The 24,312-nt window shown below is 67.1% G+C and overlaps 3 protein-coding genes across 5 annotated transcripts in view; all 3 read left to right on the plus strand.

Moving 5' to 3' along the window:
* Window positions 1-942, plus strand: part of MRPL4 (mitochondrial ribosomal protein L4) — a 3,185-nt gene extending 2,243 nt beyond the window's left edge. The window contains exons 6-9 of the mRNA XM_074810670.1: window positions 74-180; window positions 278-387; window positions 493-563; window positions 662-942. Of these exons, the coding sequence (XP_074666771.1) occupies window positions 74-180; window positions 278-387; window positions 493-563; window positions 662-807 (434 nt within the window). The 3' untranslated portion in view covers window positions 808-942. The remainder of the gene's footprint in view (window positions 1-73; window positions 181-277; window positions 388-492; window positions 564-661) is intronic.
* A 492-nt stretch (window positions 943-1,434) lies between these two features.
* Window positions 1,435-3,825, plus strand: ICAM4 (intercellular adhesion molecule 4 (Landsteiner-Wiener blood group)). Of its 3 annotated transcripts, XM_074810659.1 has the most exons (6): window positions 1,440-1,834; window positions 1,998-2,082; window positions 2,536-2,799; window positions 2,886-3,170; window positions 3,259-3,519; window positions 3,638-3,825. In XM_074810659.1, exons 1-6 carry the CDS (start codon window positions 1,694-1,696, stop codon window positions 3,772-3,774), a joined length of 1,173 nt encoding a protein of 390 aa, XP_074666760.1. In that variant the 5' UTR covers window positions 1,440-1,693; the 3' UTR covers window positions 3,775-3,825. The 3 variants fall into 3 exon arrangements, with proteins under 3 accessions (XP_074666759.1, XP_074666761.1, XP_074666760.1); XM_074810658.1 differs by having other exon boundaries at window positions 1,435-1,834; window positions 3,259-3,825; XM_074810660.1 differs by having other exon boundaries at window positions 1,438-1,838; window positions 3,259-3,825.
* Window positions 3,826-7,177: 3,352 nt separating this feature from the next.
* On the plus strand, window positions 7,178-23,915 carry ICAM5 (intercellular adhesion molecule 5). The gene is made up of 24 exons (XM_074810610.1): window positions 7,178-7,813; window positions 8,820-9,095; window positions 9,177-9,494; window positions 10,407-10,673; window positions 10,808-11,083; window positions 11,184-11,426; window positions 11,515-11,734; window positions 11,859-11,949; window positions 12,059-12,226; window positions 12,351-12,606; window positions 13,392-13,664; window positions 14,598-14,876; window positions 15,758-16,000; window positions 16,069-16,304; window positions 20,152-20,438; window positions 20,520-20,648; window positions 20,690-20,888; window positions 21,196-21,266; window positions 21,407-21,590; window positions 21,710-21,953; window positions 22,035-22,277; window positions 22,881-23,126; window positions 23,230-23,493; window positions 23,581-23,915. Exons 1-24 carry the CDS (start codon window positions 7,768-7,770, stop codon window positions 23,793-23,795), a joined length of 5,274 nt encoding a protein of 1,757 aa, XP_074666711.1. The 5' UTR covers window positions 7,178-7,767; the 3' UTR covers window positions 23,796-23,915.
* The last annotated feature ends 397 nt before the right edge of the window (window positions 23,916-24,312 follow it).

The following is a 24,312-nucleotide window of genomic DNA, read 5'->3' on the forward strand; positions in this document are numbered from 1 at the left end:
TCCAGACGTGGCGCAGTGGGGGCTGTGGCCGAGTTGGGCGGGGGGGACACACTGAGCCAGGACCCCCCTCGCAGGGGAATCGCCCACGGGCCGCGGGGTCCCACCAGCTACTACTACATGCTGCCCATGAAGGTGCGGGTGCTGGGGCTGAAGGTGGCTCTGACGGTGAAGCTGATGCAGGTACGAGGTCTTCAGCGTTTTGGGGGGGCTCCTGGGGGGGTTGGGGATGCTGTGACCCCCCCACACTTCATCAACAACGTCCCCCACCTCCTTACAGGATGATCTGCACATCGTCGACAGCCTGGAGATCCCCACCGCCGACCCCCAGTATCTGCTGGACCTGGCGCGGTACCGGCACTGGGGCCGCTCCGTCCTCATCGTCGACGTGTGAGTACAGGCAGCGCAGGCAGCCCCAGGGACAGGCAGCACTGCTGGGGGTTCCAGGGGGGTGCGTGAACCACCCCCCCCAAAAATTCACCCATTTGTCCCCAGCAATGAGATGCCGGAGAACATCGAAACCGCGGCAGCCGACCTGAAAACCATCAACCTGATCCCAGCGTTAGGTGAGAGCTTTGCGGTGGCTGCGGCCCCCCCAAACCTGTCGGGGACCTCCCAAACCTGTCGGGGACCCCCCAACGCCCCCCCCCCGGTGCCTCCACAGGTCTCAACGTGCACAGCATGCTGAAGCACGAGACGCTGGTGCTCACGCTGGACACCGTCACCTTCCTGGAGAAGAAGCTGCTGTGGCACGACACCCGTTACTCGCCGCTCTACCCCTTCTCCATGCCCTACAGCGACTTCCCCTGACCCCCCCCGGGCAGGGTGAGACCCCCTGGGCAGGATCTGGCCCCCCCCGGGCAGGATCTGGCCCCCATCCCTCGGGAAGGGTTTTTGGGGGATCGCCGCGCGCTGCCGTGGCCATTAAGGGACGTTTCCACCAGCTGTTGCTTTTCTTTGTGCTGGGGGGGGGTTTTCTCCCACTTCCCTCTGCAGCCCCCATATTTGTGGCCTCTTTCCAGCCCCACCCTGTATTTGCAGCCCCCCCCTATTTAAGGTCCCTTGCAGCCCCTTTCCAGCCCCCTCATATTTCCAGCCCCCCATATTTATGGCTCCTTTACGGCCCCTTTACGGCCCCCTCATATTTCCAGTCCCCCATATTTGTGGCCCCTTTCCAGCCCCCCCCCATTTGTGACCCCTTTCCAGCCCCCTGTATTTGCAGCCCCTTTCCAGCCTCCCCATATTTGTGATCTCTTTCTTGCCCCCCCCCCCATTTATGGCCCTTTCCAGCCCCCCATATTTATGGCTCCTTTGCGGCCCCTTTCCAGCCCCCTCATATTTCCAGTCCCCCATATTTGCGGCCCCTTTCCAGCCGCCCCCATTTGTGACCCCTTTCCAATCCCCCCATATTTGCAGCCCCTTTGCGGTCCCTTTCCAGCCCCCCCCATTTGTGACCCCTTTCCTGCCCCCCTGTATTTGCAGCCCCTTTCCAGCCCCCCCATATTTACAGCCCTCCCATATTTATGGCCCTCATATTTCCAGTCCCTTTCCAGCCCCCCATATTTATGGCCCCTTTGCGGCCCCTTTGCAGCCCCCCCATATTTGTGACCCCTTTCCAGCCCCCCCATATTTGCAGTACCAGGGGGCTGCTGTGTGGATTCAGTGTCTGTGGGTGGCCGGGATTTTTGGGGCCACCATGGCAGGGGGGTTTGTTGGGTGCATGTCCCCCCCAAACCACAGCACAAAGCCCGGCCCCCCCCCGCCCCCTGCAAGGGCGGAACTGCTTCCCCCCCCTCCTCCCCCCAACACGTGGATCCAGCTGCCCTCGCCAGAGCCGGTGAGTGTTTTGGTGGCAGCTTTTCTCACCGGGGAGGCAGAAGAAGGGGGGGTCCGGCCTTTTTGCCCCCCATGCCCCCCCCGCCCCCCTCACATCCAGGGAAGGCGGCGGCTGCTTGCAGAGGAAATGTTGTAACAGCTTTTTCCTTGCTAACTGCTGGCAGCACCGCGCTCCGCAGCGCCGGACGATGGATCCCTGTCGGAGCTGGGGGGTGGTGGTCGTCTTGTTCTGCTTCCTCCTGCCAAGGGGTGAGTTTTGGGGTGTCCCCCCCGCGGCCCTGCCCTTCCCAGGCTTGCCGAGGGGGAAACTGGGGGACGCTGGGACCCTGCCGGTGTGGCGGGTAGGTCCAATGTGTGCAGTTCCGCACCGGTGACGCGGTGGGAGAGGCCAAGGGTGGTTTAGGGGATCCCACAGGGCGGCCTGAGGCAGTGGAAGAGCCTGGGGGTGGTTTAGGGGATCCCAAGGGGGGTCCCGGTGCCTGCCCACACCCCCCCCCCCCAGCCCTGGTGCAGATTTTGGGGTACAGTGGGGCTGGGCACGACCCGGCAGATGCAGACGTGGGAACGGTTGTTTTTCTTGACCACATCTTGGGCAGGGCCTGGTTAACAGATACCAGATCCCCTTCCGGTGCCACTTTGGGGGGGTCGCACCCAGTACGGGGACCCCAACCGGGTCCTGCCATAACGGGGTGCCCTCCCCAGCGCACCCCGGGCCTTGCCGGGTGTCCATCTCCCCCGAGGAACCGACGGTGGAGTTCGGCACCTCCATCCTCTTCAACTGCACCAGTTCCTGCCGTAACTACAGCCGGCTGGACTGGGAGGTCTCCGTCACCAAAATGGGGGTGCAGGGACCCGGCTGGGTGTCCCTCGATATCCCCAACGTCACCACCTGGCGCTTGGAGCTCCGGTGCTTCGGCAATTTCGGGCAGCAGCGGAATGTCACCACCACCACCCTCCACGCTTACCGTAAGGATCGCAGCACGGCGGGGACGGCTGTGGCGGTGGGGGGGGGATTCCCAGCACCCTCCCGCTCCCCTTGTCCTTCCCTGCAGGGTTGGGGCCCCCCCAAATTAAACTGGAGGGTGACGCGGTGGCCGGCAAAGAGGCGCGTGTCACCTGCACTGCGGATGCCCAGGTGGCCCCGCCCGACCCCCCGAATCTCCTCCTGACGCTGCGGGTTGAGGGGCTCCCCCCCAGCACCCACCCGGGTCCCTCCGCGGGGCTGAGTTTCACGGCGCAGCCGGAGCAGCACGGCCGGAAGGTGACGTGCGAGGCCGCGTTACGGCTCAGGGACCGTACGGTCAACGCCAGCACCGCGATGTCGCTGTGGGTCTGGGGTGAGTTGGGGGACACGGCAGGGGCTGGGGAGGGGGCAAACAGCGTTGGGTGACACCTCCCTGTCCGTTGTCCCCCCAACTTCTTCAGCCGCCCCCCACGACGTCCAGGTGTGGGCACCACGCACCGTCTTCGCCGCCGGTGACAACCTGACGGTGATGTGCCGGGCAGAGGGGAACCCCCCGCCGCGGCTGCGCTGGGAGCTGCCCACCAACGCCAGCCGGGAGCTGCGGGACGGCGGTGCCACCGTCACCATCGCAGCCGCCCTCCGGGAGCATGGTGGCACCTACCGCTGCCTGGCTGAGAACCCCTTCGGCACCGGCGCTGCCAGCGTCAACCTCCTCTTCCAAGGTCAGGGGGTGCCCGCGGTGGCACCCAGGCCCGCGCCAGGGCCTGGCGTCGTGGTGAGGGCTCGGCATGGCGCGCTGGCGGCGACGACACCTGCCTCAGCACCATCCTCTCCCCGCAGGATCCTCCCGCAGCCCCGTGATCCCGGTGGCCGTGGCCTTGGCTGTGGTCGCTGTACTGGCCGCTCTCGCCATTTCGTGGTGGTTTTACCGTGCCCGAGGCTGGAATCTGATGCCAGCTGGATCCCAGCCCGGCTAATCCTGCCCAGCCGGGCTGGATGTGGGAGCAAAGAATGATTCTTGTCCGTTTCTCTGCGTATTTTTCCCACTTTTTCCCGGTTTGCCGGCACCATGCAGGCGCGCGGGCGGCGTGCAGGGAGGGGCGAGCGAGGCGCTGGTTCCGAGTGTCACTCCTGGCACCGATTTGGCTCTGAGGGGAAATCCTGGGACAGGTCTGGGCGCAGCTGGAGCGAGGCCGTTTCCTGGCATTCACGTGGTTGAGAGTTAACCAGCCGCCCTCCTTAGTGGGAGGGCAGAGGGATGTGGGGGGAGTCGGTATGAGGCCATGCGGGGGCTGCTGCTGGGCTTCCGCCAGCCCCCGCCTTTGCCTCGGCCTGTCCTGGTAGGTTTGGAGCTCACAACGAGCGTGCAGTGGGGGCTTGGAGCTCACAACGAGCGTGCAGTGGGGGCTTGGAGCTCACAACGAGCGTGCAGTGGGGGCTTGGAGCTCACAACGAGCGTGCAGTGGGGGCTTGGAGCTCACAACGAGCGTGCAGTGGGGGCTTGGAGCTCACAACGAGCGTGCAGTGGGGGCTTGGAGCTCACAACGAGCGTGCAGTGGGGGCTTGGAGCTCACAACGAGTGTGCAGTGGGGGCTTGGAGCTCACGAGTGTGCAGTGGGGACTTGGAGCTCACAACAAGCGTGCAATGGGGCTTGGAGCTTGCAGTGAGCATGTGATGGCACTTGGAGCTCACAATGAGCGCAGTGGGGGCTTGGAGTTCACAGTGAGCATGTGATGGGGCTTGGAGCTCGCAGTGAGTGTGCAAAGGAGCTGGAGCTCGCAACAAGAGTGTGATGGAGCTTGGAGTTTGCAGCAAGCATGCGATGGGGCTTGGAGCTCATGGTGAGCGTGCGACGGGGCTTGGAGCTCACAGTGAGTGTGCAAAGGAGCTGGAGCTCACAAGAGTGTGATGGGGCTTGGAGCTTGCAGTGAGCATGCGATGGGGCTTGGAGCTCACAAGTGTGCAATAGGGGGCTGGAGCTCGCAGCTCACATGTGCTGGGGCTGGCACTGATGGCAGTTGGGGCCCGCAGGGAGCGTGTGCTGGGGCCGGCAGCTCGCAGGGAGCGTGCCAGGGCGGCTGCTGCTGCTGCGGGGCCGGGCCTGGGGGCAGGGCAGGATTTGACCCCTGGCACGGGGAACCGGGACTGGGCCGGGAGGAAGCGCCGGGACTTGTGCGCGAGGTGCCGGGGGCCAAGGGCACGTGTGGCCCCACCACGGGCCGGTGGCAGGGGGAGGCCGGGGCAGCCCCTGGCCAGGCCCCGCGGCTGGACGTGGCTCCAGGCCCATTCCCGTCGGGTGCCGGTGGGGGGGCTGGCGCTTGGCCGGATCCTGCGCCGGGGAGGTCACATCCTGCGCCAGAGGGAGCCGAATCCTGCCCAGGGACCGTGTCCCACCCAGGGACTGTGTCCCGCCAGCTCGGCGCTGGTGGCTGCGCCTGGACCCTCCCTGCTCCCTGTGACCCCCTGGGACCGGTGGCATCGGCACCCCCAGCCCTGCCAGTCTGTCCCCAACCTCCCCACACCATGTCCCCATCCCCACAGTCCATCCCCATCTGTCCCCTGTGTCCCCCAGGTCCCTGCCAACCCACCCCCACCTCCCCAGTGTCCCTGTCCCCCATGTCCCTCTCCCCAGTGTCCCTCCCAATCCACCTCTGTCCCCACCATGTCCCTGTCCCCCCATCCCTGCCAACCCACCCCCATATCCCCAATGTCCCTGTCCCCAATGTCCCTCCCAATCCACCTCTGTCCCCCCATGTCCCCATCCCCCACGTCCCCTGTGTCCCTGTCCCCCCATCCCTGCCAACCCACCCCCATGTCCCTGCCACTCCATCCCTGTGTCCCCCATGTCCCTGTCCCCTGTGTCCCCGTCATCCCTGTTCCCCCCATGTCCCCGCCCCGCTGAGCCACCGCGGGGGCAGGAACTGCCCTTTGCTCACCGTAGTGAGCGCCATGGCCTCCAACCGCCGGCGAGTGCCGGGCCCGGCAAAGGTCACCGGCGAGATAAGAGATTCCTGCTGGCAGCCGGCCCAAGGCCCGAGGGCGGCAGGAGCTGCCCGGTGTTCCCGGCGTTCCCGGTGCTGCCGGCACAGCAGCTCCCAAACCACCCCGGGGCTGGGGACGAGCCAACTGGGGATGGTGGCGGCACAACCGCGGGGCTGGGGACAAGGCCGGGGGACACCGGGAGAACCATCACCGCCCGTGGTGGAACCGGGGCCGCCGGGTCGCGGCGTTTCGGCGGCGGCTCTCAGGGAGGAACCTCAGCGCCCCGACAGTTCCCCGCCGGGCGCTGCCGCCTGCAGAAGTGAAACCCCGCGGCCGTGAGAAGTTGCAGCGGACTTTCCTCCCCCCCGGCAATGCCGGGGAGCCACGGGGGCGGCGGCAAGAGGGAGGACGCCGGGACTCGGTGTCACAGTCGGAGCCGCCGGCACCCTCCGGACTCTTTGTCATGAAAAGAAAATACAGTGGAGCCCACGGCCCGGGCGGCGCCAAGGAGGTGGTGTGGAGGGGTGCCAAGGCAAACCGCCGGCTCTGCCTCCCGGTTGGCAGAGGCTGAGGGCCCAGGGTCCCTGCGCTGCCCGTCCCCGCAATTCCCATCTGTGAAAACTTTCCTTTCCCCAAAAAAAAGCAGAAAAGGGGAAGCAGGCACTTGGGTGCGCAGGGCTCGCCCTTCCCAGGCATTCGGTATGAGGTCGCCGGACTGACGCCGAAGCGCCCACGGCTCGCTGACAGCCCCGTCACATGCTGGGGTGGTGGGAAATCAGCGTTTGGGTGCGTGATGCTGACGCTTCCCCCCCCCCGCCCCGGTTTGGGGGTGCAAGGATGGGACCCCCCCGGCTGTCTCCTCCCTCAGCCGGCGGCACCTGGCCTGGTCCCGCAGCAGCCGGTGCGGTGCTGGGGCTCGGCCGTGGGGACGCTTGTGGCACCCAGGTGGGCTGGGGCAGGGGGGTAGAGGGGTGGGAAAACTGCCCCATAGTGGGGCAGGAGGAGGGCAGGAATCTGCCCCGTCCTGGGGCAGAGGGGCAGGAGAACTCCCCAAAAATGGGGCAGAGGGGCTCTGGGGCAGGAGAACTGCCCCATCCTGGGGCAGGGGGGCAGGAGAACTGCCCAAAAATGGGGCAGGGGGGCTGTGGGGCAGGAGAACTGCTCCGTCCTGGGGCAGGGGGGCAGGAGAACTGCCCCATAATGGGGCAGGGGGGCAGCAGCCCCCACCAGGCCCCGGGGTCGCCGCTGCCCGGGAGCGGGCGGGGGGGAACCCCACCGCGAAGTCCCCACGGAAGCGGAATTCCCCGGGGACCGCGAGGGGCCGGGCTGGCGCAGAGCTCATAAAGCGCCGCCGCAGGCGGGACGGACAGACGGGCGGAGGGCGCGGTGCGAACCGACACCCCGACCCGGTGCTCCCAGAGAGCCCAAGCGGACCCTTCCCGGAGATCCTGAACCCACCGATCCCGGAGATCCCGACCGGAGCCTTCCCGGAGATCCTGAACCCACCGATCCCGGAGATCCCGACCGGACCCTTCCCGGTGCTCCCGGGGAGCCTGAACCGACCGATCCCAGAGACGCTGATCGGATCCATCCCGGTGCTCCCGGACAGCCTGAACTGATCCACCCCGGAGAGCCCAACCGGACCCTTCCCGGTGCTCCGGAGAGCCTGAACCGACTGATCCCAGAGACGCTGATCGGATCCGTCCCGGTGCTCCCGGACAGCCTGAACTGATCCACCCCGGAGAGCCCAACCGGACCCTTCCCGGTGCTCCCGGAGAGCCTGAACCGACTGATCCTGGTAGAGCCCCACCGGATCCACCCCAGAGACCCCGAACCGACTGGTCCCGGGGAGCCCAACCGGATCCACCCCGGTGCTCCCGACCCTTCCCGGCGTTCCCGAAGAGCCCGACCCACCCCGGTGCTCCCGGAGGACTGAGCCCACCCGGTGCCGGTACCGGTGCCCACCCCGGCAGCCCACCGCTGCACCATGCACCCCGCGGTGGTGGCGCTGTGCGCCCTTGGTGCCATCACAGGTGAGGGGACACGGGGCTGGGGGTGGCACTGAGCGGGGGGTTGGCAGGGCCGTGGGGACCCCCCCACGTGTGTCCCCGGCGCGGAGGGGCGAGGCCGGTGCAAGCGCGTCGGCACAAGCGTGCAGGTACGAGCGTGTCGCCGCGAGCGTGTCAACATTGGCACGAGCGTGTCAACGTGACCTCGTCACCACGAGTGTGTCACACGATGGGGGGGTACGTGTCCCCATCGAGGCTCCATGTGAGCGCAAGCGTGCCGATGCTCGGCGTTGGGCTCTGCCCGGCACCGGGGCCGGTGGGGTGGCCGGAGTGGGGGTCCCGGAGCCATCCCAGTCCCCTCTGCCCTGGGCCGTGGTCACCGTGTCGTGTCCCACGGAGCGGGGAGTGAGCAAAGAGCGAGGTCGTTCGTCCTTGCGAAATCCCTGGATCGCAGCGGGGATTTTTTTGTTTCTTTCTCTTCTTCCTGCTGGCTTCCCGGAGAGGGCAGGACTTTTCCTCCCCGGAGGGAGGGAAAGCTCGAAGCTGCTCCTTGGGAAATCCCCCACCTCAGGCTGCCGGCGCTGACTCACCCCGGGGGGCTTCCACCACAGCCCGGGGGGGCTCAGCGACGGATGTTTTGCCAGGAAAGCACCGGTACATGGGGCGGGAGGGGACAGTGGGAATGTCCCGGGCACCGGCTGGGGACAGCTGCTGCCGTCCCTGAGGACCAGCTGCAGGTCTCGGGGTGTTTCCACCCCCCTGTCACCCCGTTTCTGGCTGGACGGCGGGGGGAGAGGGATCCTGGCCCACCGGCAAAGCCGCCCACTTCCCGCGGCCAAAGGAGAAGCTCGGTGGCTCTGCGGCTTCTCCCTGCCCACCGCAGCTGGCCAGCTTCCCCCTGCCACATCGGGGACAGGGATGAGCCTGGGGGTGCCCTTGAACTTCCCCCCCTGCTGTGCCAGGGATGGGGATGAGGCTGGGGGTCCCCTCAACTGCCAACCCCCCCACCTCAACCCCTGGCTTCTCCCAGCAGGGCAGTTGGGAGCTGCCGTCGAGCTGTTGATGGAGCCGGCGGTGCCGGTGGTGGAATACGGCGGATCGATCAAGCTGATGTTGAAGACGAAGTGCTCCGATCCCAAAGTAACCAGCAACGTGGAGACGTCGATTCGGAAGAAAGTGGAAAATATAACGAAGGAGGAGACAGTGGTGGAGCTGCTCAATGTCACCGAGTGGAACCCTACGCTCTTCAGATTCTACACCTGCTACGGGAAGAGGGAGAAGGTGCCCACCAAACTCATCGTCTACCGTAAGGCACCGCGGCAAGAGGGGGGTCCCTGCCCGTCCCGGCACTCCGGGGTCACCCCCTCACACTGTGTCTCTCCCCCAGGTGCGCCGGAGTTGGTGGAGCTGGAGCCGGTACCGGAGCTGGCGGTGGGCAAGAGCCACGAGCTGGCGTGTCATGTGAGCGGCACCGCCCCCATCCAGAACCTGACGGTGATCCTGTGGCGGGGCGGCGAGGTGCTGCTCACCAAAACCTTCGAGTGGGAGAAGCGGGATGAGCCGGTGCCGGTGCGGGTGACCCACCAGCTGACGGCACAGCGCCAGGACAACGGGCAGAGCGTCACCTGCCAGGCGGTGCTCGACCTGGCGCCCCACGGCCCGCGCTTCAACCGCACCTCCGGCCCGCAGGCGTTGACCGTCTACGGTAAGTCATAGAATCCCAGAATCCTTCAGGTTGGAAAAGCCCCTCGGGGTCATCGAGTCCAACCCTCAGCCCGACTCTGCAAAGTTCTCCCCTACCCCACATCCCCCCACAGCTCATCCAAACGGCCCTTAAACCCCCCCAGGGGTGGGGACTCCACCCTCTCCCTGGGCAGCCTGTTCCACTCTCTGACCACTCTGCCGGGGAAACATTTTTCCCTCCTGTCCAGCCTGACCCTCCCCTGTTGCAGTTTCAAGCCGTTCCCTCTCGTTCTGTCACTAATTCCCTGGGAGCAGAGACCAGCCCCAACCTCTCCACAACGTCCTTTCAGGGAGCTGCAGAGAGTGATGAGGTCTCCCCTCCCCTTCTCCTCCTCACACTGAACAGCCCCAGCTCCTTCCATCGCTCCTCACAGGATTTATTCTCCAGGCCCTTCCCCAGCTCGTTGCCCTCCTCTGCCCTCGCTCCAGCCCCTCGAGATCTCTCTGGGATTGAGGTGCCCAAAACTGGACACAACCCTCCAGGTGTGGCCTCACCAGTGCAGAGCACAGGGGGACTGTCACCTCCCTGCTTCTGCTGGCCACACTATTTCTGACACAAGCCAGGATGCCGTTGGCTTTCTTGGCCACCCGGGCACACTGCTGGCTCATTACCAACCCCCCCCAGGTCTGACTGGCAGCTCCAGCCACACCTCCCCGAGTCTGTAGCCACGCAGGGGGTTGTTGTGGCCCAAGGGCAGGACCTGGCACTTGGCCTTGTGAAGCTCATCCCGTTGACGTTGGCCACTGATCCAACCTATCCAAGTCTCTCTGTAGAGCCGCCCTATCTTCAAGTCGGCACCGGCATCGTACCGGCGTTTGCTCCGCCGCGGTGGCGGCAACCGGCTCATCCCGTGGTGTTTCTCTCCACTGGCAGAATTCCCGCAGGATCCCGAGCTGGAATCTGCCACCCTCTTGGAGATCGGCAAGACGATGAACGTCAACTGCATTGTTGGTCGCGTTTTTCCGGTGGCGAAGTTCAAGCTGGTGTTCGCCAATCAGACCCTGAACGTCTCCATCAGCCAGGATGGCCACCAGGCCACCGCCGTGGTGTCCCACAGCCGGCCAGGGGACTTCAGGCTGGTTTGCACCGTGACGGTGGGACCCGAGGTGCGGCAGAAGGAGGTGACCGTCCACGTCTACAGTGAGTACCGGCAGTGCTGGCACCAGCAAAGACCCGCCAGCAGCACGGCCCTGGCGTGTTGTGCCGGGAAGGGGGCAGCGGTTTCGTGCCGCGGCATTGCCGGGTCACCCCGATGGTGTCTCTGTCACCCGCAGGTTTCCCCTTGCCGCAGCTGAACGTCAACACCACCAGCCCGGCAGCCGGCACGGCGGTGACGGGGCGCTGCCATTTGCCACCCGGCCACTCTGACGAGCTCCAGCTGCAGATCCGCGCCGGCCGCAGCGTCCTCGTGGGGTGGGGACCGTCCCCGCTGGCCTTCAGCCTGACACCTCATGAGGAAGATGATGGGATGGAGCTGAGCTGCGATGCCAAGATACGAAACAACAGTGAAGCCCTCACCAAGAACGTGTCCGTCTGGCTCAACGTCACTGGTGAGAGCGCCGTGGCCGGGCTCCATCCCAGGCTGCCACGGGGGAAATTTCCAGATGGGAATTAATTAATTTCTTGTCCCTATCCCGGCTCTTCCCGCAGCCAGACCCTGGATGGACGATGGGAGCTGCCCCCCCAGCCAGAACTGGACAGAGGGGCAGGATGAGACCCTGCGGTGCCAGGCACGGGGTAACCCCCCGCCCCAGCTGGAGTGTGCCAAGGACGGGGAGCCCTTCCCCGCCGGGGTGCCGCGCCCCATCACCCGCGCCCACGCTGGCACCTACCGCTGCCGGGCCACCAACCCGCTGGGGACAGCCCTCCGGACCATCACCGTGGCGGTGCACTGTGAGTGGGGACGGGGGTCTCGGGGTGGGGGGCGGGTCTCGGGGGGTCTCGTGGGGGAAGGTGGGGGCTCATCCCTGCTCTCCGGCAGACCATGACCCCGACGTGGTGCTCCTGGTGCTGGTGACGGTGGCGGTGGTGGCCGCGTTGGCCACCGCCGGGGTGAGCTACGGCATCTACTACCGCAAGAAGAAAATCCGGCACTACCGGCTGCAGCAGCGGCAGCAGCAGAGGGAGATGGAGTCGCGGCGGCCGCCGGCGAGCTCGGAGGAGACGGCCGCTCTCAACGGTTCAGTGCGGGAGGCTCAAGCGTAGCTGGGCAGAGGCGGTGGGGGGCTGGCAGCCCCCTGCCCATCCCGCTCCCTTGCCCGTGGGCAGCCATCCTGGCAAGGGCTGAGTGCCGTGGCCACTGGCTCCCTCCTACGGACATGACAGTGACACTGGGAGCCGCGGTGGGATGGTGGACGCTACGGTGAGATGGCACCGGCCACCGCTGTCGCCGCAGGAAGGTGACAGCTCCCCGATGGTGACGTGCCGGGCCGGCACACGGTTGGGATGCCGGAGGGGGCGAGGCACCAACCTCCCCCCCCATCATGGAGATGCTCCTTTTCCCTCCGAACTTTATCCCTTGGGAGGGCGACGCTGGTGCCACCGGGGCTGGGGGTCATGGTGACCCAGGGGGAGCATCGGGGCTGAATCCTGGGATTTCGGTGCTGCGGCGGCGTTGGCACCACTACTGGCAGGAGCGTGAAGAGCCGGTGCAGAGGAGGATGCAGCCTCCGGAGGGGCTGGCAGATGCTGTCGTGACATGTTACACCAATAAAAGCTGTTGGTGGCAGCGCTGCGACCCGCTGGGGCTGAGCATGCACCCAAAGTCCACTTCCTGTTGCCGTCACTTCCCACTGGCTTCTGGCACTGGTGGTGTAGCTGGGGGTCGGTGGGGCTGGGAGGAAGCCGGGGGCCTGCCAGGGTGCAGAGGAAGGGTGGAGAGCGGCCGTCACAGCCAGGGCTGGGCAACAATGTGCCTCTGAGGTGGGTGCCCCGCCGCCAGCGCCCTGTGCCAGGGTGATGGGCTCTGGCTTCCGCTTCCGTCCCCACGGCTCCCCGCTCCCCGGCGCAGCGATGCCCCGGTATGGCCTCCTCCCTGCCTGCTCCCTCGCCGGGCTGCTCCTGGCTCTGTGCGGTGAGTGCCGGGCCTGGGGTCTGGCTCGTCCCCCTGCACCCCGACCTGCCTGGGGACGTCCTGTGGGTCCTGGGTCATCCCACCTTCACCCCAAACCACCTCCCTGGGCTGTCCTATGTGTCCCCAGCTCATCCTCCTGCACCCCACCCCAGCTGGGGACATCCCGTGGGTCCCAGCTCATCCCATCCGTCCCTTCTCATCCCACCTGCATCCCAACCCACCTCCCCAGCTCATCCCGTGGGTCCCCAGCTCATCCTCCTGCACCCCAACCCACCTTCTCTGGGACATCCTGTGGGTCCCAGCTCATCCCGTGGGTCCCATCTTGTCCCACCTTCACCCCCACCCCAGCTGGGGACATCCTGTGGGCCCCAGTTTGTCCCCCTGCACTGTGACCTGGCTGGGGACATCGTGTGGATCCCAGCTCATCCCATCCATCCCTTCTCATCTCATCTGCATCCTGTGGGTCCCAGCTCATCCCATTCATCCCTTCTCATCCCACCTGAATCATTCTCCCACCTCCCTGCCTCATCCCATGTGTCCCAGCTCATCCTGTGGGTCCCAGCTCATCCTGTGGGTCCCCAGCTCATTCCACCTACATCCTGCCCCACCTTCCCAGCTCAGCCCATGTGTCCCCAGCTCATGCCACCTTCACCCCAATCCAACTGGCGACATCTCGTGTGTCCCAGCTCATCCCACGTGTCCCCAACTCATCCCACCTTCACCCCAACCCACCTCCCCAGCTCATCCCGTGTATCCCAGCTCATCCCAGTCCCATCCCATTCCAGCCCCACCCACCAGCCCCTTCGAGGTGAGACTGTCCAGCAGCTCCTCGGAGGTGGGTTATGGGGGGACGGTGCTGCTGAACTGCTCCACGAGCTGCCCCGAGGCCAAGGCGCCCGGGGGTGTGGAGACGTCCCTCAGCAAGGAGTGGGTGAGCCGGGGGCCGGGCTGGTTCAGTGTCCGGCTCCGCAACATCACCGAGCCCCTCTCCGACGTCTTCTGCTACTTCTCCTGCCTCGGGGAAAGGAAGATGGTGGCTTTCAGGGTGCTGGCGTACGGTAAGAGGCTGCTCGGGTCCTTCCTGGGGGGTTAGACTGGTGGATGGGGGCTGGGGAGGGGGGATGCAGGAAGGGGGGAGGGATGGGCCGGGCCTGGGGAGCCCCCAGTGCTCTGGGGGGGAGAGGGATGGGGCAAACTGGGATGGAGCTGGGGCTGCAACTGGGTCTGGTGGGGGAAGATGTTGGGATGAACCAGGGGCTGGATCCGGCAGAGCTTGGTTGGGAGAGTTTGGGATGAGGAGTCGCTTTAGGATGAGCTGGGAGCTGGGTCTGGCAGAATTTGGGATGAGCCACTTCAGGATGAGCCGGGAGCCAGATCTGGCAATGGGTCCCAGGGATGGGAGAGCTTGGGATGAGCTGGGAGCTGGATCTGGCAGAGTTTGGGACAAGGAGCCTCTCGGGGATGAGCCGGGTGCTGGATCTGTCAGCGCTTGGGCAGGATCCCCTTTGGGATGAGTTGGGAGCCGGATCTGGCAGAATTTGGGATGAGGAGCTGCTTCGGGATGAGCCGGGTGCCAGATCCTGCAGCGCTTGGGCAGGATCCCCTTTGGGATGAGTTGGGAGCTGGATCTGGCAGAATTTGGGACGAGGGGTCACTCTGGGATGAGCTGGGTGCCAGATCCATCAATGCTTGAGCAGAATTCCCTTTGGGATGAGCTGGGAGCCAGATCTGGCAGAGTTTGGGGGGGATCCCCTCTGGGATGAGCCGGGAGCCGGATCTGGCAGAATTTGGGCTGAGGAGCCACTTCAGGATGAGCCGGGTGCCGGATCCAGCAGCGCTGGGGCAGAATTCCCTTTGGGATGAGCTGGGAGCTGGATCTGGCAGCTTGGGATGAGGAGCTGCTCTGGGATGAGCCGGGTGCCGGATCCGGCAGCGCTCGGGCGGGATCCCCTTCGGGATGAGGTTGGGTGCCATCTCCCTCCCCGCCACAGACCTCCCCCAGCCCTGCCTGGCCATCAGCAAGCCCAACGCCTCCTGCAACGAGCTGGTGGCCATCGAGTGCTCGGTGGCGCCCAGCTGGCCCCCAGGGGTGAAGCTGCGGCTCTGCCGTAGCCGCCGGCCACCGCAGCCCTGGGCGGAGGGGCCCGTGCGCCTGGAGCTGACGGCCGGTGAGGAAGATGATGGAGCCGAGTTCACCTGCGAGGCGCAGCTCAGCCTGGGCAACCAGATGCTGCGGAAGAGCTCGGCCACGGCCACGCTGCGAGTCACGTGTGAGTGGGGCCGCGGTGCCGGTGAAAAACCCTTCTGAGGCTTCGCAAAACCCCTCGGCCCCCGTGCAAAGTCCCTTGGCCCTTGTGCAAAACCCCTCTGCTCTGGTGAAAAGCTCTTTGATCCTGTGCAAAACCCCTCAGCCCTCGTGAAAACCCCTCAGCCCTCGTGAAAAAACCCTCTGCCCTGGTGCAAAACCCTTTGGCCCTGGTGCAAAGGCCCTTGGTCCTGTGCAAACCCCTTCTGCCCCCGTGCAAAGCTCTTTGACCCTGTGCAAAAACCCTCAGCCCTCGTGCAAAACCCTTCTGCTCTGGTGCAAAACCCTTCTGCCCCTGCGCAAAGCTCTTCAACCCTGTGCAAAACCCCTCAGCCCTTGTGAAAAACCCCTCAGCCCTCGTGCAAAATCTTTCTGCTCCAGTGCAAAACCCTTCTGCGCTCGTGCAAAGCTCTTCGATCCTGTGCAAAACCCCTCAGCCCTTGTGAAAACCCTTCAGCCCTTGTGCAAAGCTCCTTGGCCCTGGTGCAAAGGCCCTTGGCCCTTGTGCAAAACCCCTCTGCTCTGGTGCAAAGCTCTTCGACCCTGTGCAAAACCTCTCAGCCCTCGTGCAAAACCCTTCTGCTCTGGTGCAAAACCCTTCTGCCCCCGTGCAAAGCTCTTCAACCCTGTGCAAAACCCCTCAGCCCTTGTGCAAAGCTCCTTGGCCCTGGTGCAAAGGCCCTTGGCCGTCTGCAAACCCCTCCTGCCCCCGTGCAAAGCCCCGGCGCAAGAGTTGGGGCCCCGTCCCCGGCTGCAGCGGGGGCCCCGCTGGCCCCATCCCAGGGTGATGGTGACACCAGGGCTGGTGCCGGGGAGAAACGCGGTTCCCGCCGCTGTCACCCCCAGACCAGCCCCGGATGGACGATGGGAGCTGCCCCCCCAGCCAGAACTGGACAGAGGGGCAGGATGAGACCCTGCGGTGCCAGGCATGGGGTAACCCCCCCCCCCAGCTGGAGTGTGCCAAGGACGGGGAGCCCTTCCCCGCCGGGGTGCCGCGCCCCGTCACCCGCGCCCACGCTGGCACCTACCGCTGCTGGGCCACCAACCCGCTGGGGACAGCCCTCCGGACCATCACCGTGGCGGTGCACTGTGAGTGGGGACGGGGGTCTCGGGGGGTCTCGGGGGGAAGGTGGGGGCTCATCCCTGCTCTCCGGCAGACCATGACCCCGACGTGGTGCTCCTGGCGCTGGTGACGGTGGCGGTGGTGGCCGCGTTGGTCACCGCCGGGGTGAGCTACGGCATCTACTACCGCAAGAAGAAAATCCGGCACTACCGGCTGCGGGAGCGGGAGATGGAGACTCTGCGCTCGGGGCAGGGGGGGTGCCCCCCCTCGATGATGGGGGGGCTTCACTGTACCCCCCCCCCCCCCCCAAAGCCATGTTCCCCCGCCCCTGCACGGAGCTGACCCCGCCCACTGAGGGGGACAGGGGGAGCTGGGAAGGGCAGGGGATTGGGGGTGGGGGCAGGGGATTGGGGGTACGGGCAGGGGAATGGGTATATGGGGAGGGGCTGGGGGGGGGGGGGTGGCTGGAGCCAAGACAAGGCCTGGGGGGGATGGGAGCAGAGTGGGGGAGGGGCTCTAGGGACGGGGTTGGGGGACACGGTGGGGGCCAGAGCAGGGCCGGGGGGGCGCCCACCCCCCCCCAATACCCCCACCCCCACCCCCCCAATACCCCCACACCCCCCCCCACACCCCCCCACTGCAGCGCCCCAGCCCCCGTCCCCTCGCGGGGAGCGAGCGCGGCCGGAGCCACCGTGAGCGCAGCAGCGCCAGGCGCTCGCTGGCACCGTCACTCAGGCCCCGGCGTGACACCGGCCCACGCCACGCCACAACACGCCACAACACGCCATGGCACGGCCCGGCACAGCGAGGCCTGCTTCGGCTGCCGGGCCCGGCGTGAGGTAGTGGCGCGACGTGGGCCGAGGTAGGGCCGGAGCGCGGTGCCGGGGAGGGAACACGCGTCGCCCGCGCCGCCGGCGTGACGAGGGGACGGGGATGGGGCGCGGGGGGCACCCGGCGTGGCGACGGCGGCGTGGCGTGGGCTCGAGGGGCGCGTTGGCACACACGTGATGCACCCGGCACACACACGGCTCGCACGTGGCTCGCACACGCAACGCACACGCATACGCTGGCCTGCACACGCCTGCGTGTACATGCTAAACGCACCAGCACACGCGTGTAACACGTGCCCGTGTGTGCATGGGTACGTATATCTGCACGCACACGCGATGCACGGCTGCATTCATGGGGTGCACACACACACACACGCAGGGCACGGCCGCCGGCGCACGCACACACGCGTGTGCATGTGATGCATCTGCATGTGCATAACGCACACACGTAATGCGCATGAGACGCACGTGGGGGTGCACATGCAATGCATGACTGCACACGTGTAATACGTGTACCTGCATGCACACATGATGCACGCCTCTGTGAACGCGATGCGCATACCCACATGCACACGTGACGCACGCCTGCGTGCACATACTATATACCTACATGCACACACCATGCACGCCTGCGTGCACATCCTACATGCGACTGCATGCACACATGATGCATGCCTGCATGCACATACTATATACCTATATGTGCATACAGTGCACGCCTGCATGCAAATCATACATGCAACTGCATGCACACACAACACATGCCTGTGTGCACGTTCTATATACCTACATGCACATGTGATGCATGTGTGCGTGCATGTCCTACATGTGAGTGCATGCACATGCAACGCGCCTGCATGCACATATTATATACCTACATGTGCATGCAATGCATGCCTGCATGCGTGTCATACATGTGAGTGCATGCACACAACACACGCCTGCATACACATACCATATATCTACATGTGCATGCAATGCACGCCTGCATGCGTGTCATACATGTGAGTGCATGCACACAACACACACCTGCATGCACATACTATATACATACATGTGCATGCAACACGCCTGCATGCGTGTCATACATGTGAGTGCATGCACACGCAACATGCCTGCATGCACATACTATATACACACATGTGCATGCAATGCATGCTTGCATGCGTGTCATACATGTGAGTGCATGCACACGCAATGCACCTGCATGCACATACCATATACCTACATGTGCATGCAATGCACGCCTGCACGCGTGTCATACATGTGAGTGCATGCACACAACACACGCCTGCGTGCACATACCATGTACCTCCACGCACACGCGATGCACGCCTGCATGCATGTCCTACATGCGACTGCGTGCCCATGCAATGTGCCCGCATGCACACACCACACACCTCCGTGCACACGCAACACGCCCGCACACACACGCGCTGCACGCCCGGTGCCCACGCAATGCCCACGCCTGCACGCGTGTGCACACACCTCCCACGCCAAGCACACGCCACGCACATGCCATGTGCACCCCCACGCGTGGCTACCGCTTGCCCCAGCCCTCGCCCCCCCAAGCCCCGCTGCAGACGGACCCGTGCAGCCCCCCCCCCCCCCCCAAGCTGAGCGCGTGGGCAGCCCCCACGCGTGGGGGGAGGGGACACGGGGGGGGGGGGGAGGGGACACGCAGCTGCTCTCGGTCTGTCGCTGCACCCACGCAGGATCGGTGCCCCCCCCCACCCCCCCCCCCGCGGCACAGCTGCTGCGGGGGGGGGGGGGGGGGCTGTGCAGCTCCGAGCCGGGGGGGGGGTGGGGGGCCCGATCCGGGCGAGGTTTGGCGGGGGGGGGGTTGGTGTAGGATGAGCACGGGGAGGGGCCCGATCCTGGCTCAGGGGGGGTCCCGTGCAGGACTGAGCACCGGGGGGGGCCCGATCCGGAGCCGGGGGGGTCCCGTGCAGCGCCGAGCACCGGGCGGGGGGGGGACACGGAGCCCCGGGAGGGCTCAGCCGGGGGCGGGGGGAGGAGCAGCCCCGCGGTACCGGCGTCGTCCTCGCCTCCGTGCGCGGCAGCGGAGGAGCTGCCTTCATCCAGGCAGCGGAGGAGCTGCCTTCATCCCCATCCTCCTCGTCCTTCCCATCCTCCTCTTCATCCCCATCCTCCTCATCCTCCCACGTATTCCCCCCCCCCCCCCGCCCCCAGCGGTGCCGGGATCCGATGGGACCCCCCGGCCCGGCCGCGCGGCTGCTGCCCCCGCTCCTCCTGGCGCTCGCAGGTGGGGGGGCTCGGGGGGGGGCTCGGGGGGGGCTCCGGGGGGCTCGGGGGAGGGGGGGGGGGGGGTGCGCGAACGCCTGGGTCCCTCCGGGATGGGGGGGGCAGGGGGGGGGAGGGGGTAGACCCTGGGGACCTGGGACCCGTCGTGCTGGGAAGCGGGGGGGGGGGAGGGGGGGGGGGCGTGGTCTCTGGGGACCCTTAAATATTAGGGAGGGGGGCAACCCTGGGGACCCTCCCAGACACCCATAATTATGGAGGGGGGGGGTGGACCCCGAGAAGCCCGGACACCTGGGTCCCTTCACTGGGGAGGTGGGGGGTGTGTGGGGTGTGTGAAACCTGGGGGAGCCAGATCTCAGCGACTCTTAATTATGGGGGGGGGGGGGGGGGGGGGGCAGGGGATTGGACCCCCGGGGACCCCCAACACCAGGGGACCCTTCATGCTGGGGAGAGGGACACCCCAGGAGCCCAGACACCTGGTGGGGGGGACACACACCCCCAGGACCCCAGACACCTGAGTCCCTTATTTCAGAAGGGGGGGGGGGGGGGGAGGGGGGGGGGGGTGGCGTGGCCCCTGGGGAGTCTGGATGCCTAGATCCCCTATTTTGTTTTTGGGGGGGGGGGGGGGGGGGGGGAGACACACACGACTACACACACCCCAGACACCTGGGTCCTTTATTATGGGGGGGGATCCCCAGGAGCCTGGACACCAGGGTCCCTTAATTTTGGGGGGGGGGTGGCCCCTGGGGATCCCGGATGCCTGAGTCCCTTATTTGGGGAGTAGGGGGGACACCCCAAGAATCCTGGATACGTGGGCCCCTTATTTTGGGGGGGGGGGGGGGGTGTTCCTGGGGACCCCAGACACATGAGTCCCTTCTTTTGGGGGGGGGAACAGTGAACCTCAAGGGACCCCAGGGTCTCTTAGTGCCAGGGGAAGGGGACGGGGAGGACCCCCAGGACGCCGGGGGTCCCCTCCCAGGACTATGGGGGGGGGGGATCTCTGTGGGTGGGGGGTGTCTCCCTTCGGGGGGGTGCCGGGGCTGAGCCAGCGGGGGGCTGCCCGCGTGGTGTGGGGGCTCTCGCAGGGGGCCGGCCCGGGGCACGTTCACGGTGGGGGCCTGGCCCGCGGGTGGCCGTGGTTGCCCTTCGGGGGCTCGGTGGCCATCAACTGCAGCCGCAGCGCTTGCCCGGGGGGCAACGCCACGCTGGGGCTGGCCACCCCCCTTGGCCGTGGCCGCGGGTGGCCGGCGGGCGCCGCTGGCAAAGCTTCCGGCTCCTCAACGTCTCCCAGTGGAGCCCCGGCACCGCCACGTGCTACGGGCGCTGTGGGCGACGCCCAAAGCCAACGCCAGCGCCGGCATCCTCGTCTACCGTGAGTGCCGGGGGTCGCCGGGGGGGCCTGGGTGGCCGTGGCGTGGCTACGGTTGACGGTTTGGTGGTTGCCACCTCCCAGGATTGCCGGAGCGGGGTGGTGCTGGAGCCGGTGCCGGGCCGTGTGGCGGTGGGTGAGAAGCCGTAACCTGACGTGCCGGGTGGTGGAGGTGGCTCCGGTGGGGAACCTGACGGTGACGTTTGCGCCGAGGTGCCGAAACGCTGCGGACGGAGAGTTTCGGCGCCGCCGAGGGCAAGCACCAGCGTGGCCGTCAGTCACCTGCTGACCGCCGGCCCCGGCGACCACGGCCAGGACGTCACCTGCCACGCCGAGCTGTCCCTGCGGCCCCACGGGCCCCTCTTCGCCCGCGCCGCCGTCCCCGGTCAAGCTGTCGGTTTTCGGTGGGTCACCGTCACCCTCCCAGCAGCTCCGTATCCTCACCGGAGTCTGGTGAGGGGTCCGGCTGCCGGGATCCTCTCCCTGGCACTGGGGGTGCAGCTGGGGACGAGGCACGGCCCTGGTGACACCGGTGTCCCCACAGCTCTCCCTGAGCCGCCCCAGCTCCGGGCTCCCGCCCACCTCGAAGCCGGCGCTGCCGCCAACGCCAGCTGCCGATATCGCCGGTGCCTTTCCCCGCCGGGGACGTCCACCTCGCCATCACCTTGGCAGACCGGAGCCTAAATGTCACCGTGGCGGCGGGCCGGGGACATGCTGACCGCCGTCACCACGCTCTCGCCTGACACCCCGGGGCGGGCAGGAGCTGACCTGCACCGCGGCTGGCGGTGGCGACGGCGGCACGGACGGCGCGGAGGCAGCTCCACGTCTACCGTAAGACACCGGGCGCAGCGGAGCGATAACCGGAGCCCATCCCAAAATCCTGTTGGACCCACGAGCACCTTCCCGCAGGCTTCCCGGCACCCGTCGTGGAGCTGAGCCCGGCGTCGGTGCCAGCGGGCAGCGAGGTGACGGTGGGCTGCCGCGCCCGGGGGTCGCCGACCCCCCCCGCTGTCCCGGCTGCAGCTCCGCGATGCCGACGGGGGGGTCCTGGCCGAGGGGCCGCAGTCCCAGCTGGAGCTGCGGTTGGTGGCCCGGCGGGAGGATGACGGGCGACAGTTCGGGTGCCGGGCCAGCCTGGCCATCGCCAACGGCACGGTGACGAAGGACGTGGATGGCCCGGCTCGCCGTGCTCTGTGGGTGCCGCGCCGGAGGGGCCCGGCTGTGCCCACGGCAGCCGGCACGGGCGTCCCGGTGAATCGCTCCGTCTTTTCCAGATATGCCCGAAATGGTGGCGAGCGGCTGCCCCAGCAACCGCACGTGGCTACGGGGGACGCGGCAAGCGCTGTCCTGCCGTGCCACCGGCAACCCTACGCCCACCGTCGTCTGCGGCAGGAACGGCGGTCACCGTCAACACCGGGGAGCCGGAGCTGGTCACCCGTTCCCGAGCCGGCACCTACCTCTGCAACGCCACCAACAGCCTGGGGACGCAGAGCCGGCTGGTCACCGTCCGCGTGGAGTGTGAGTGGTGCCGGTGTCTCCACCGCGGCCGTGCCAGTGGCAACCACGCTAACCAGGACCCCTCTTTTCTCCCCCCTCAAGACGAGCCCACCCTGACGGAGAGGGGCTGCCCAGCGCACCGCACCTGGGTGGAGGGCGAGCGGCGGGAGCTCGCGTGCCGTGCCGACGGGGACCCCCCACCCAGCACCCGCTGCGCCCGCGACGGGGGTCCCCCCCGCACCCGGGGGAGCCGGGCCGTTAGCCGGGCCGACGCCGGCCGCTACGTCTGCCGAGCCAGCAACAAGCACGGCTCGGCCGTCCGCAGCATCGTCGTCACCGTCGAGTGTGAGTGCTGGGGACGGGGCGGGGATCTGGTGGTGCCGGTGATGCCGTTATCCGTGCCGAGGATGCTGGTTGTGCCGGGGATGCTGCGGCTATGCCGGGGTGCCACGTCTGTGCTGGGGATGCCATGACCATGCCAGGGGTGCCATAGCTGTGCCGGGGATGCCATGGCTATCCTGGGGATGCTGTGTCCATGTCAGGGATGCCATGGCCATGCCATGGCTGTGCCAAGGATGCTGGTAGTGCCAGGGATGCCATGGCTATGCCGGGGATGACATAGCTGTGCCAGGGATGCCATATCCATGCTGGGGATGCCGTGACTGTGCCAGGGATGCCACATCCACGCCGGGGATGCTGTGCCTGTGCTGGGGATGCCATATCTGTGCCAGGGATGCCATGGCCATGCCGAGGGTGCTGGTTGTGCCAGGGATGCTGTGGCCATGCCGGGGATGCCACATTCATGCCAGCCCAGCGGGGAGCCCGGCTGCCATGGGGCTGGTCCCGCCGGTGCAGGGTGGGGAGCAGGGGGGTGGGCGGTTGGTCCATGCACCCCACCTGGGTGGGGGGCCCCCAGCCCCCACCAACCGCGTCCCTCCCGGGTTGCAGATGAGCCGAGCATCGGTGAGACGGGCTGCCCGGCGCGGCGGCTCTGGGTGGAGGGGACGCCGGCGGAGCTGGCCTGTGCCGCCAGCGGGAACCCCCCGCCCCACGTCGCCTGCGCCAAGCTGGGGGACAGCCAGGACCCCCCCCCGGCGAGCCCCAACGTCACCCGCGCCCACGCCGGCACCTACCAGTGCCGGGCCACCAACCCCCACGGCTCGGCCCTCCGCAATGTCACCGTCGCCGTCGAGTGTGAGTGGGGGGGTGGAAAAAAAAAAGGGGGGGGGGGGGTGTTGGTTATTTTTGAAGCGCCGGATGGTGGTTTTGGCTGACGGCCGGTGCCGCCCCGGTGCAGACAGCCCCGCCGCGGTGAGCCTCCGCGTGCTGCCCTCCGCCAACGTCTCGCGAGGCACCAGCTTCAGCGTGGAGTGTCGCGCCGAGGGGCTGCCCACCCCCACCTACGGCTGGGCACTGCCGCCCGCCCCCAACCTCCGCTTCGCCGCCGATAACCGCTCGGTCGCCGTAGCCGGCGCCGCCGCCGCCAACCGAGGCCTTTACACCTGCACCGCGACCAACCGGCACGGCCGGCGAGCCGGCAGCGTCATGGTCCGGGTGGATGGTGAGATTGAGGAAAGGGGGGGATTGGTGAATTGGGGGGGTCTTTCCATCACCGCCGCAGCCTCACCGGTACCGTCGTGCCTCGCAGAGAGCCGCCTGGTGCTGTTGGCCTCGCTGGGCTCGCTGGGCGCCGTCACCGCGGTGGGTTTGGCGGCCGCCGGTGGGTATTACCTGAAGTCGACGGCGTGTAAGAAGGGGGAGTACAACGTGCGGGACGCCGAGGGCTCCTCGGAAGCCGCCTGCCTGCACCGGCAACGCCACGACCGCGGGGAGGTTTACGGCATCCAGCTCACCCAGCCCTAACCGGGCCCAGCCCCAGGTTGCAGGGCGGGGGGGGAACCCTGTGTACCCCCGTCCCCCCCCCGCCCCAGCTGGGTTTTGGAGGGGGTGTAGGGGGTGTTTTGGGGGTTTTTTAAAACCATTTCAGCGCTGTGCCGAGGGCGGCGCGGCTGTAACTCAGGGGGGGGATGCTCAGGGGGGCTGCGGCTGCCGGCTCAGCTCTTCTGGGGCGATAAAGCAACACCCAATAAATAATTCTGTTTTAATTAGAGGAAGATGGTGACTCTGGCTGCGGGGGGCGGGGTGGGGGGGTGTAGGACAGACCGCAGGGTGAGCCCAGCTCCAAGCCCCTTCCCCCCGCCAGCTCCAGGGGGGGGACCCAGACATCTGGGACCCCCAGAGCCCCCCCCGCCCCACCACAGGCCAGGCTCAGGGTGGGGTCCCGGTCGTGGGGGTGTCCCCGAGCCTGTCCCCCTGCCACCCGGGGGGGGGGGGGGGGGGGGGGCAAGGCTCAGCCCGGCCTCGGCTCTGGATCCCACTG

Source organism: Strix aluco, chromosome 38 (assembly GCF_031877795.1).
Source record: "Strix aluco isolate bStrAlu1 chromosome 38, bStrAlu1.hap1, whole genome shotgun sequence".
In the NCBI taxonomy this organism is placed as follows: Eukaryota; Metazoa; Chordata; class Aves; order Strigiformes; family Strigidae; genus Strix; species Strix aluco.